This window comes from Periophthalmus magnuspinnatus, chromosome 11 (genome assembly GCF_009829125.3).
Source record: "Periophthalmus magnuspinnatus isolate fPerMag1 chromosome 11, fPerMag1.2.pri, whole genome shotgun sequence".
Lineage (NCBI taxonomy): Eukaryota > Metazoa > Chordata > Actinopteri > Gobiiformes > Gobiidae > Periophthalmus > Periophthalmus magnuspinnatus.
The window spans coordinates 26,996,370-27,010,703 of NC_047136.2; the positions used below are offsets into that span (position 1 = coordinate 26,996,370).

General features: G+C 40.5%; 1 protein-coding gene across 6 annotated transcripts in view; it reads right to left on the minus strand.

Moving 5' to 3' along the window:
* Positions 1–5,424, minus strand: part of LOC117378592 (receptor-type tyrosine-protein phosphatase U-like) — a 406,105-nt gene extending 400,681 nt beyond the window's left edge. For 5 of the 6 annotated variants that reach the window (XM_033975221.2, XM_055225579.1, XM_033975219.2 and 2 more), the window contains exon 1: positions 5,281–5,418. In XM_033975221.2, coding sequence (XP_033831112.1) covers positions 5,281–5,350 — 70 coding nt within the window. In that variant the 5' untranslated portion in view covers positions 5,351–5,418. Of the gene's footprint in view, positions 1–5,280 lie in introns of all 6 variants that reach the window. The other variant, XM_055225577.1, reaches the window with a different exon arrangement.
* Between the last annotated feature and the right edge of the window lie 8,910 nt (positions 5,425–14,334).

A 14,334-nucleotide genomic window follows, 5' to 3' on the forward strand; every position in this document is an offset into this window, starting at 1 on the left:
TTCTCTTCCTTTCTCTCTCAATTAAAAATCAATGTCATTCTATCTCTCCCTCTTTCGCTCTCTATCTCTCTCACACACGCTCTATCTTTCTCTCTCTCTTCATTTCCTCTCTTCTTTTCTCTCAATTAAAAATCAATCTCCTTCTATCTCTCCCTCTCTCGCCTTTCTCTTAACTTTCTCACATTTCCTCACTTTCATCTCTCATCTTTCTCTCTCTTGCATTCTCTCTCTCTGCGTAATTTCCTCTCTCTCCCTTTCTCTTTCAATTAAAAATCAATGTCATTTTATCATTCCCTTCCTCTCTGTTGCCCTCTTTCATCTTCCTCACGTTCCCTTACTTTCATTTCCCCCTCCCCTCTCCTCCTCTCCCTCTCTTTCATTCCGTCTAAACGTCTCTTTCACACTCTCCCTTCTACATCTCTCGTATTTCCTCTCATTATCTCCTTTCTTTCTCGGTGTATATGAACTGTACTATTTTTAGATTGCTTTAAGTTTCATAAAAGTAACACTTAAAATAGTTTGGAATCATAGTTTACTTTAGTTTGCATTCTTCTCTCTCTATCTCTCACTCTATTTCCCCAACTCTGTCCTTTTCTCTTTCTTAATCTCTCCTTCTCTGCCTCTCTCTTTCTCCCTCACTCTCTCCATGTCTTGCTTTCTCTCTTCTATCTCTCCTCCCCCTCTCTCTTTCTCTCTTTTACCTCTCCTCCCCCTCTTTCTTTCTCTCTTCTACCTCTCCTCCCTCTTTCTCTCTTTTACCTCTCTTTCCCCTCTTTCTTTCTCTCTTCGACCTCTCTTCCCCCCTCTCTTTCTCTCTTCTACCTCTCCTCTCTTTCTCTCTCTCCCGTGCACCGTGTCTATCAGTGTGTTTCCCTCACTTTCTTCATGTCTCTCTTTCTCTCTTCTACCTTTCCTCCCCCTGTTCTCGTTCTCTCTTTTATATCTCCTCCCCCTCCTCTCTTTCTCTCTCTCCCTTGCACCATGTGTCCGTCAGTGTTTCCCTCATTCTCTCCATGTCTCTCTTTCTCTCTTCTACCTCTTCCCCCCTCTTCTACCTCTCCTCCAATCCTCTTTCTCTCTTCTAGCTCTTCTCCCCCTCCTCTCTTTCACCATGTGCCCGTCAGTGTGTGTTTCCCTCACCCTCTCCATGTGTCTCTGTCTCTTTTCTACCTCTCCTCCCTTCCTCTCTTTCTCTCTCCTCCCCCTCCTATTTTTCTCTCTCCTCCCCTCCTGTCTTTCTCCCTCTCTCTGGTTCTCCATGTGTCCGTCAGTGTGTGCTTCCCTCACCCTGTCCATGTCTCTCTTTCTCTTTTCCACCTCTCCTCCCCCTCCTCTTTCTTTCTCCTCCCCTCCTCTCTTTCCCCCTCTCTCATTCACCATGTGTCCGTCAGTGTGTTTCCCTCACCCTTTCCATGTCTCTCTTTCTCTTTTCTACGTCTCCTCCCCCTCCTCTCTTTCTCTCTCCTCCCCCTCCTCTCTTTCCCCTCTCTCGTTCACCATGTGTCCGTCAGTGTGTGTTTCCCTCACCCTCTCCATGTCTCTTTCTCTCTCCTCCCCCTCCTCTCTTTCTCCCTCTCCTCCCCCCTCTCTTTCCCCCTCTCTCATTCTCCATGTGTCCGTCAGTGTGTGTTTCCCTCACCCTCTCCGTGTCTCTCTTTCTCTCTCTCCTCTCTTTCTCTCTCCTCCCCTCCTCTCTTTCTCCCCCTCTCTCGTTCTCCATGTGTCCGTCAGTGTGTGTTTCCCTCCCCCTCTCCATGTCTCTTTCTCTCTCCTCCCCCTCCTCTCTTTCTCCCTCTCCTCCCCCCTCTCTTTCTCCCTCTCATTCTCCATGTGTCCGTCAGTGTGTGTTTCCCTCACCCTGTCCATGTCTCTCTTTCTCCCTCTCCTCCCCCCTCTCTTTCCCCCTCTCTCATTCTCCATGTGTCCGTCAGTGTGTGTTTCCCTCACCCTCTCCGTGTCTCTCTTTCTCTCTCTCCTCTCTTTCTCTCTCCTCCCCTCCTCTCTTTCTCCCCCTCTCTCGTTCTCCATGTGTCCGTCAGTGTGTGTTTCCCTCACCCTCTCCATGTCTCTCTTTCTCCCTCTCCTCCCTCCTCTCTTTCCCCCTCTCTCGTTCACCATGTGTCCGTCAGTGTGTTTCCCTCACCCTCTCCATGTCTCTCTTTCTCTCTCCTCCCCCTCCTCTCTTTCTCCCTCTCCTCCCCCTCCTCTCTCCCCCTCTCTCGTTCTCCATGTGTCCGTCAGTGTGTTTCCCTCACCCTCTCCATGTCTCTCTTTCTCCCTCTCCTCTCCCCCTCTCTTTCTCCATGTGTCCGTCAGTGTGTTTCCCTCACCCTCTCCGTGTCTCTCTTTCTCTCTCCTCCCCCCTCTCGTTCTCCCCCCCTCTCGTTCTCCATGTGTCCGTCAGTGTGTGTTCCTGAGCTGTGTGTGTTGTGTGTCTCCTGGAGTGCAGAGGTGACCATGTGTGCGTCGACTCACCAACTGCTGCAGTCCGCCTGTGAAAGTGATATCCGGGTGGTATTTATATCACAACTCCGCAGTGGTATTTTTCACAAGTGACACTTTTACTTTGGAAAGGGCCATGACAGTAGCTAAAGGGGGAGGAGGAAAGCGTGCTATTTTGGAATGGTGTCCAACGGCGCATTTTTTGTGTGGAAAAATAACGTTCAAATCCAAATTGTGTGTATTTATTTGGGAGTTGATGTTTGTAGGAGTCAAAACTGCACAGTTAGCAAATTGGATGTGGAATTAGAAAGCTAAAGGCTACACTTTGATATAATAAAGACATTGCATAAAAGAAATGGATTTAGTTTTATAAGTCGGGATGCACTGGTCCAGCTTTTTCACTTATACAAATTTCGATACTGTGTCTTTAAGAATCTGCCGATACTCGATATCAACAGCATTTCCTTCAAACAAAAATAAAATAAGCCCAAACTGATCCAAATATGTTATGTAGCCTTTATTTATCGACAATAACTGCAGAACAACTGTATAAAAACACATTCAAACACTGAGACTTTCTGAGCATATGTTAAATCAATTACATCAAATGATACGCCCAATCTGGATATCACTTGAACCGATATTTCGAAGCCGATATCCAATCCAGCAAATGTTTTAAGAGCGGTGCCAATATCTGGTCCTGTTATTAGATCCGTGCGTCCCTATCAAAGTATCTAAGTATAACATCGTGCTAACTAAGCCCAGGCTATTTTCACTTAGATTTTTTAATAGGGACAAACAGTAATGACTTTCAACAGCAATGTCCCAACGACAAGACACTTTTTGTGCCATTTAAAACAGAAATTTCTCCACCAATCAACACCTCAAAAGTCAAAACTTCGCTCCAAACAACACGCTTTTACTGAAATCACAATGAGAAAATCGCAAAGGCTGCAGTTTTTCAAGTTTGCACAGACGTCAAACTCTCCTGTGTTATTCTGCCTAAAAACTGCAAACTCTGTAGGTTTGATCTGTGCACACATGTGATTCTTGTATTAACCTGTCAGTACAAATTTCAGTCTTTTGGTCAGTTCTTTTGGATCTGTTAAAACTGTGAACTTTGAACAGAATCTCATTATTAAAAAACACATCACAAATCTAGTAAAATGTGCAATATTTGACCAAAAAATGTGATATTTTTCAAATCGTGCCTGCTCAAGTACTTCAATATCGATTGTATAAAGATATTTTAACATGCATTTGGATTAAATAACTTCACTTACATTAAAATCAAAAACGTACATGTCTTAATTTAGTAGTGAAGCTGATAAAGTGAGATAAATCAAGGCTAAACTTTTGGACTTAATGAGGAAAATAATGCATAAAAACTGTAAATAAAAATAAATACAAAAAACACGTTGCATTTCTGTCAGCGTGAGAAGCTTGCGTTATTGTGATAAATTCAGTTTGGCGCGATATCGATAGTTTGGCGCGATATCGATAGTTGCGATACCCAATATGATCATTATACCTACTTTAGCGATATATTAAGTAGTACTGCACAGCCCTAGTTATTATCCTACCTCAACAACACTGACATTGCAATCAGATTTGCAGTTTTCACTTTTATAAAGGATTCTGTTCAAATTTCACATTTAAAACCTGAAAAATTGACAAGAAAACTGAAATATGAGCTGTCAAACTAACACAAGATGGACATGGTTCGTGGATATTTCATCGTTCGTGAAAGAAATAACACTTCATAGCACTTCAAAAACTGCAGCCTTTGCGATTTGCTAATGTGTCCACTCAAACTGCGATTTCGATTTGTTTGCGATTGCGCGGCACCGCCTTCCCCCTCATCTAAAAGTTACTCAAGTAAGTCCGAGCATATGTAACTCTACCACGCAGCTTTGATCCGCTATTCCTCAAAAGACAAGACACCCAGCCAGCGCCTCCCCTTACAGTCAAACCAACGCCACAGGCAAAACAGAGAAGGTTGAAGTCGTGGATCCTCCTTAGCTTCCCTTTTCACAGCGGTGGGAGCACTTTCAAAGTCCGGGCCCTGGATATTTAGCTAAACTGTCAAAGCTGTTATATGGGCCGGAACATTGACGTGACTAAATCATCTGTGAGTGCCAAGAGTTGATTTATACCAGCGTTCAAAGAGAGTGTAGGAACAGCCAAAAGTGCCAGTTCAACATCAGGACAATGAATAAGTGATAAGATGTTTGATCAATAGCCTAAACATGTGCATAAACTCTTGTCTAAGCTGCTAATATGAGTTAAATTTGACATAAAACAATAATGAAAATGATTTGAAATGTGTTGCATGAAGGTTTTAATCCACAAATGGCTGTTTTTAAGTTGGTTCTAGCTAAATAAATCAAGTTTATCTGACTTTCAAAAGCTGGTGCACACAATTTAACAATATGTGCATGACTAGAAGCATTTATATAGCAAAAAAAACAAAACAAAACAACAACAACAATGTAGTAAAGGCGTTAAGACTCGGATAGACAGAGAAATCACCACAGAGCATGAATTCTCGCACTGCTTCATTCAAAACCAAGAGCTACTTTGCATAAAACAAAGGATCGAACGTTTAAACTGGCGCCATTAACGGGAATATCAGCGAAACACAACTTTTTTTTGCAATTAAAACACTAAACGAGTGATAAAACAGCATCTACCCCCACGCGCGCAAACATCTCCACGCGTAAAACACAGCCACGCAACTTTACAACTTCGCAACTCCACAGCACAGATGCGTAAAACCACACACACAAACACACACACACACACACACACACAAAAGCTCCGTGTTAGTTCTTTTACCTGTTGGATTTTCCATACTGTCCGCGTGGATCTGGACGGTCAGCATCAGGAGCAAGGCGAGCGCGCGCATCTTGGCATCCGAAGTTAGTAAGTCCAGGAACGTTTAGGAATTGTCACCAAAATCCGAGAGTGTAGGGAAAGTCCGGTGAGATGTAGGTGAGTGTTTTGCACGGATAAGGGCGAGAGAAGCGGACAGAGAAGTGCAGCTGGTAAGTTGTGGTCGCACTTGTTCCATGGAGCGCGTAATCCCCCGGAGCCGCGAGCGCACAGTGTCTTCGTGCTCCCCGCCAAAGCCCGCACCGGGAGCATCTGAGCAGCGGTGTTGGAGAAGCGAGCCCCCTCCTCTCCGCGTCCCTCCTCGCTTCTCTCATGCTACTTTTTTTGCACTGTCAAGCGAGCGAGGAGCCGGGGAAAGCGGGTCTGCGGCGCCCCCATGCGGACAAAAGCGGAGGAAGAGGATGAAAAGGAGGCATGAAGCGCGATGTTGGAGCGTACGGATGAGTGATGTCAGTGCGTAAAGGAAAGGCAGTGTAATAGTCAAGACAACATGTAACTGTGATTAAAATGTAGCTGCAGTTCAGTTATGCGTGATGTTTAGTAGAGCTGTGGTTAGCAGGTGAGTCTCATGTATGTGGGCTGTGACTTTTATGTTTAATAAAGTAAAAAAAAATACATAAAAGTCGAAGTCAGTGGCCCTGATTCAAGAAGAGAGTGAACCTAAACCCAGAGTCAGTCACCATGGTAACGCTCTCTGTGAACCTGACCTGGTCCAGAACAGGTTTAATTCTCTGAGCTCTGATTGGACACTTCACTTCCCCATTCACAGAAATATAGGAACAGTTAAGTTTAAGTTTAGCTGTTTAACTTTAAATTTAACTTTAAGTGAATTTATTTTCTACGTTTATTGATTTTATTCCAATTTGTCATTTATAATATAACATAACTCAGTCCTTATGATAACGTTGATAGTTTGGTTTATCATTTTAAAACAAGAAAATGGATCAGTTAATTTAGTTAATTGTTGGCTTAATTTCATAAATGTATTTAAAGTCATGTGTAAAAGTGCAGTTTATGTTACTACACTGCAAATGCTCAAATATATCAGACATTTTAGTGTAATATGTGCATCTGTATATCTGTAAAATTATATAAAAGTTTTAAAGTTTAATGAAGTACAAAAGTCCAAGTGTAAAAAATATACCTTTTGTGTTTTAATGCATCATATTAATTATTCATTAAAGTCATGCTCATGTCTTAACATAATATCAAACCTGAATTTCACATGTCCACAGTCACATGACTTCGTGCCCGTCTAAGATGGACTCCTCCTCTGGTTTACCGTTGCCATGGTAAATCCTCTTTTCCTTGATCCATCGATCGAGGCTTTTCTCCTCAGTTAAACTCAGAGTGAACAGTCTTTGAGTGGTCTAACTGTCATTCAAACCTGTGCTCTGAAGTGGGGGACTCTGAGTTGTCCTGGTCTGAGTTTGATAACTCTGAGTCAGGAATTTAACTCAGTGTTAGATCAACCTGCTTTGTACCTCATTTTAACTTATCTGAATATGTTTCTTTTTTCTTGTAAATTGTCTACTGTCCCTTTTTCTGGCTGTTTACAGATTACTGGTGGAAAATATTTACCTTTTTTTTTCTTTTCACTGGATTTAAAGTAAAAAGGCTAAGCCCATTTACATAAGAAGCTGAAAAATGAGTACTTGAAATACAAACCTGACTTCAGATCTTCTAAAGCAGGTAATTTCTTTGACCGTGGGTTTGAGTCATGTTTATGCGTAAGAGGGTGGATATTTTTGAGTCATGATCAGTCAGTGGAATGTACTACAGGAGAAACATCACAGCTATGAGATGTGGGCAGGGCCTGCAGCATTATTTAAAATGGCATTACAATATTTTACTCAACACATTTTAAGCCTGCTACACTGTAAACTGTTCATCATGAAGTGTTGTTTTTGTTTTGTTTTTTGTTTTTTTTTTTGTTTTTAAGATAACAGCTTCTTTTACCTTTGGTTTAGTAGATTTGCAATTCCAGGGCTGAAATTGTCCAAATGATTCCAGTGAAGGTGTATGATATTTAAAATTTGGGTGTGCAATTAATACATAGAATTTTAAACAATGATGCACCTTCACCACTCAAGAGATTTGTCCAGCTTTACTCTGAGCAGAAGACGAGAACATCCAGGTCCACAAGAACATCAAGGGCCACCAGAACATCCAGAACATCCAGGTCCACCAGAACATCAAGATCCATAAGTCACAATAACTGCATACTCCCCAGATGTAGCTCAGCCTTTGCACAGCCTTCTCATACAAGAGCATTAAAGAATAGAACAAACTCCAGACTGAAACTCTCCTCTGACCTGAAGGATTTCTCTTATAAGATTAGAAAAGTCCTTTTAGGGAGTCAGCTCTGACAGCACTGATTTGCATGGCGTAACTTATATGGTAATTTTTGACTTAATATTTGAGTACTTTTAAATGTGAAAATGTGGAGTGTGATGTTTTTAAAAGAAAGAATGGGATAATATATGGTTTGATTTTAAATGAACGGATACTTAGATATATTTAATTGTTTGTAACCTGACCAGGGACTGCACTTCCTGTGACATCACAAGGTGGAACAGAGTGTTTTCTGTTTGAGAGAATAACCCTAAATATTCAGGGTTTGTGTGTTAAACATGTGTGAATGAAACAAAACTCCAGGTCTGTTTGTGATGAGGAAACAACATTAGAACAGATCAGAAAGCAGCATCATATGGATTTGTACTGTTAGCGCCTCTCCACAGATCTGACCTGTAACTTGGCCTGGTGGCATACCTGCTTGTAACAACGGAGAGAGACAACATTAACGCCCTACTGTGTAACATTTCAGGGATGGAGACAAGCAAGCCGAGCTTTTGTGACTGTCAGCTGGCGAGGAAAATACCGAAGGGTTGCACCAAACACAATTATTATTACAGATAATTTGTAATAACTGGCGTTCCTGATTTGAACATAATTGCTCTGCAGCATTCAGTATTTTCTAAACATCAAATTTAAACAGCTGTCAGCGGGAACAATTTACACATTTGTTTCTCCATTGGTATTATTTTTTTGCATTTAGGAATGTGTCATAATGGAAACATGTTGGTTTTAACAGAACAGATAGTACACATGGCTTATTCTAACAACATGCAAAACATAGTCAAACTTTGTACGTTGCTGTTGTTATGTATCAGTGACAGTAGCTCAGTTGGTAGAGTTTGTCCACTGATCCGAAGGTTGGCGGTTCAAATCCCACTCTCGACATAAACATCAATGGTACAGAGGTCATACCCACTAACCCACAAGTTAACGGTGTGATTCCAGCTCCCACAGATGAATGCTTTTGTTGTGTCTCAGAGAAAATAATGAACCCACCTTACCCCTGGTGTCTGTGTACAGTGATGTGAATGGTCCCTTGATGTAAAAAGCTTTGGGTATCTTGAAGGTGGAAAAGCGCTATAAAAAAGTTTCCATTTATTTGTAAGTAAGTTTATATTCTTGTGCATGTGTGTGGTGTTCAGTTTCTGGGTTGTGCTTTGTGCAACTGACTAGGACAAGAGACTCTAGGGAGTTTTTTACACTGCTTGGCCAAAAAAAAAAGTCACCACCTGGATTTCACTAAGCAAATATGTTGGGGTTGCTGCAGTTGGTCCGGTCTAGGTTCAGCAACAGTCTGTGCTCAAAGAATGAGGTCAGCTGACACCTGAATATACTGAATGACAAGGATGACAATGGGATTTTGGGCATATTCCAAGATGACAATGTCAGGATTCATCGGGCTCAAATTGTGACAGAGTGGATCAGGAGCATGAGACATCATTTTCACACATGGATTGTCCACCACAGAGTCCAGACCTTAACCCCATTGAGAATCTTTGGGATGTGCTGGAGAAGCTTTGTGCATCATCAGACTCGACCAGCATCAATGCAACATCTTGGTGAAAAATTAATGCAACACGAGATGGAAATAAATCTTGTGACATTGCAGAAGCGAAATCGAAGCAATGCCACAGCGAATGTGTGACGTAATTAAAGCTAAAGGCGGAACAACCAAATATAAGAGTGTGTGACCTTTTTTTTTTTTTTTTTTTTTTTTTTGGTGATGACTTTTTTTTGACCAAGCAGTGTATGTACACACTGGTTGGAGCTGGGACCGGACTACCAACTTTGAGCTTTTTAGAGTATTGCCATCACTGTAAAGCAATAAACAACTACTAGCATGCTAACCAGCCACTTTCTGATTATCGGACAGTAAAATACTTGATTTTTGTATGCAGACAGTACGCAGCTGACATATTTTAACCTCAGGAGCTGCCTAATATATATTTCTTCTGGGCCAAGCCAAATTTTGTTCAAATACATGTAAAAAAAAAAAAAAAAAAAAAACAGGAACTGGCCTTGAATGAATTTCTAACCTGATCAATGCCTCATGTAATTTTAATTTACAAACCTGAGTTGCCTTGAAGTAATATTGGAAAACTATGCGTTGAATTTAATGCTAGTCTCATTTGCTGTAATTATTCAAGGTAATTTTTGAAATATACTGGTCATGGTGATTGCATGTGGCCTTCGGACTTAATAAGTTTGTATATGCTAAAAGCCTGCTTGTAAAGTGCTTATATGTCGTCTTATATAACAGTTCATATGGCCGTATTTATTCGCCTGTTTTTTTTTGTCCGTGTAATGTAACTAGGGATGTGATTATGTGATTATGAAGTGATCTGCAGCTTTTGGTCCTCACAGTGCAGTGGCAGAAGAGGAGGAATAGAGATGGATGAGATTCGTGTTGCTCATTAATACTTGTCACTTGTTCCTGACGATCTCCAGGGAAAAAAAAGAGGATACTGCCACTTTAAGAGCCTATTTCAAATGACTGACTGAAGATGAATACGGTGCAGAGTAGATTGTTTGAATAGATTTACAAGCATCTTTCACTCTTCATGTGTCTGGGTGAACAGTTGAGAAAAATAATATTCCACATGTAAAAAAAAAAAAAAATTGGACAACAACCACTTCAGATCCAACACAGCTTTGAGAAAATCTAAATATGTTAAATGAGTCTAAAACATTTGAATAACCCTGCATTATTAATCTGTCTACATCTCCAAAGCTCAGAATGCTCTGTTCCACCTTGTGATGTCATGAAGTTGCTGTTTTCAAGTCAACAACTACCTTTTACCTTTAGTTCAGCAGACATTGGTAATTCCAGGGCTGAAATCATCCAAATGATTCCAGTGAAGGTGTGGAGTTTAACACACAGTGGAGCACTTCCTGTATTACCACGTGACATCACAAGGTGGAACAGAGGTTGCAGGGTTTTTGTGTTGTGTTGTCAGAAAATAGCGTAACATGGGCCCTTTAATAACCATCTACAGTACATTTTCAGCATTCTGAATCTGTTAAAAATCTAAATCCCTTAAAATACAATTCCTAAGAAGCACTGACTTTTTATAGTTCAAGAAGCCAAATTTTTTCTGATGCGCAGAGTTATTTTATTTGTATGTCAAATTGCATTTTACAAATCCCTTTTTAGCAGTAATTCAAGTCTCTTTCTCTTTCTTTTATCAAAGGCACGTTCCATTTTGTTTTTGGAGCTTGATTTTCTTCTTGGTTGCACATGGCCCTGCTCCTCTTGATACTAGCAGACTGCTGTGGAGGTTTTTGTTGGGTTCACAATGATTTAATCCGAGTGGAGAGGCAGATGAAGGCTGCAGACGAAGCTTTCCGCTGAGCGCACATCTCTCTCGTCACTGTGTTCTTATTTTCAGCGATCAGCAGTTTGAGGTTAACAGTAATAGAGATGTTGTTTTTGTGTTACATCTCTTGGATGTTTTGGATACAGAACTGGGGGGGCGATTGTTTTAAAGGTTCACTGTGTAACTTTTTTTTTTTTTTTTTGTCTTGGTCAAATGGACATCTTTTCTCTTGCATAGCCTAGGCAGCCACAATCGATGTCAATCAACACATGATACAAGAGACAAGGAAAAATAAACAAAAACAGACAGCAAAACACACACACACACAAAAAAAGATTATCTCCGATTGCCCAAAAAGGAGTGGGAAGAAGAAAACTTATTTAATCCCACCCCCTCTGCTATTATTTCTTAACTTTAGCATACTTTACTTCCTTTTCATGATTGTATTACATGATTACATTGGGGACTATGAGTTAGTCTCATGCAACTTAAGTGTTACATCATATTGGATAAGGTGCCAACAATGGTAAGGAAAGTTATTAATACCAACAATGGTAACGGACAGTAAATACCAACAATGGTAATGAACAGCAATACAGTAATAGTAATGAACAATAAATACGACAATAGTAATGGACAGCAAAATACAACAATGGTAATGGACAACAAATACCAACAATGGTAATGGACAACAGATACCAACAATGGTAAAGAAATGGTAGATACAAAGCCAGCATTACAAGATTACTGAAATTATATTAAGACTCTTCCTCTAGATACTGCGACCAGATCATATTTTTATATCGATGCTTGAACGTACTGATACTATGGCATTGCTTGATGTGTATATCCAGACTGTTCCAAAGTTTAACACCACATACCGATACACAGAAACTTTTTCAAGTAGTTCTAACTTTAGGCAATTTGAATTTCTCATATTCTCTAAGATTGTATGTTCTCTCTTTGGCTGTAAACAAAACTTGCAGCTTACTCGGTAACACGTTTATGGAAGCTTTAAATAGTATAGTTAATGTAACATATTTTACAAGATCAGGAATTTTGTAATTTTGTACTATCATCTTCACTTTTCAGGTGAAGATGATAGTACTTTGCCCGTGTAGTAGGTTGGTGGTACCATTGTGTGCCTACAAAAGGGCATCACTTCACCCCTCCACACGAGTACTCTCAGCTCCAGCGTCAGACACTGCTCGTACAGGAGCCCGGTCACATTCCAGGATGTGAAAAAGTGTAACTGAACAGTTGCTTCTTAAATCCAGTGTTAAAATAATCAGCTCTGTCTTTCAGCCAAACAAACCTGTGTTGCCCTTGTGTGAGATGTTCTTTTTTTTATTTATTTAGGGTTTCCTGGGATGGCATCTATGTCTAATTGGCCATTTAGCTAACAGTAGCCAGCGAGTTCCGACTGACAGTCAGACTGACTATTTCCAGTGTAATATCAGTATGAGATTTTGCCAAGCTACACTAAAATCAATCAAAGCCGATGAGGCAGGAGCTGGATGTCACTGACAACATGTTAAGCACCTTAGAAATGTCAGGAAAACGTTACCAAAGAATGCTTCTGCTTTTAAGAAAGAACTTTGTGTGCTAATGCTAAATTCTATTAAAACGTTAAATGTAACATAACCACATAAAAGTTTCTGTAAGGACATCCCAATAATTTTAAATAATTAATTATTTTTTGGATAATTTCAGTCAGTGGGGTTGTTTAAATATTTATTAAACTCCCAAATTAGCATTAGCATTAGCCTTGACAGACAAAGACATACCATACCTTTATTACACAGAAGGTGGTGAAGTTTTCCTCACATTTGTAAAGTGTTTACACATTGTCAGTGACATCCAGCTCCCTGTCCACAGCCTGATCTGTCAGGATTTATTGATTTTGGTGGATCTTGTCAAAAACCTCAAAGATGCTACATTGCAGCAGATATGGTTGAGCCGACTCTCTCTCTCTGATGAGAGTCGGCTACTGTTGAGCACAGAGCCAAATGTCTTTTTCAAACCTACAAACACTTTAAGACAAAAACTGATCCACCCAAAGGACAAAACCCCGAGCCATAAACAAAGCATGTGGTCTGTTCCATTCACTGTAGTGCAGTTACACTGGAGAAACTAAACAGTCACTTCATAAGACAATGTACCAACACCGGCGTGAGAGCTCCTCAGGGCCTCAGTCTGCTGTACATCTCCATCTCAAAGACACAGACCACTCCTTTGAAGATACTGAGGTTCAGATCTGAGCCAGAGAAAAGAAATGGTTTGAAAGAGGAGTTAAAGAAGTTTTTTTTTGTTAGGAAAAATAATCCTTCCTTTAACCTTCCTTAGACATCATCTATCCCCCATCTATGACCCCATCCTCAGACCCAAAACAAAAAGAACAATAACAGGGTCGTTACAGGATGAATAGGGCAGTTTGAGCTGGGACTGGAGACAATAGATGTTTACAGTTTCAGTGTAGTTAGCTCCTCCCCTCAGACAGATATAAGGCAGTGTCCAGCAGTAATCTGACCAGAACTGAAGAAGCGACTTGGATGAGCAGTGAAACATCTTCACTCCTGCAGTTTGTCCAGTTGACAGATTTAAACTTCATCTTTTGCTACAGAGCCATCAGCTTATAGTAAATTCCAAATTGTATAATTAGCTTGATTCCTGCCCTCATCCTGGAATGTTGTTGATTATTATCTTTCTCATTCTGTAAAGCACTTTGAATGAGTTTGTGTATGAACCATTCTCTATAAATGGACTTGTCTTAACTGCCTTAACACCGGTACAAGTAGTAAAAAGTATTTTTCTTATGTGCTAATTTCTTACATCTAAATCTGTTTTTATGTCACAACTACTAGCCGTTTGCTAACCCCATTTCCGTTCATTTTACCAGCGGCACCTGCATCCATGGGCACGTGGGTAGAAGCTTATGTGAAAGAGAAAATGTTTGATTCCTACAGTGTGGTCAGTCCACTTAGACCTGGCTTCAAACGGTGATGTGAGTAATTGGCTCCCCATCCGCTCAGTCAATCCTACACATTAACATACAAAAATGAACAAGCTAACCTGTAGCCACCTGCTGTTGCATGAACTCAGCATGTTTATTTGTGGCACAATTGCTATGGTAATGTGTGCGGTTACAGTGTACAGTTCACAGTCCTTTTTAAAACCAATAGATACGGCCATGCTGCAGTGAAGTATAACTGCCATGTCTACTTTAAACTACTACTTTATTTATTCTAGCTGCATATACCTAAACTCACTCGAAATGCAAAACATGTTTCGATAAATACCAACGCACAGCTCATTATCCAGA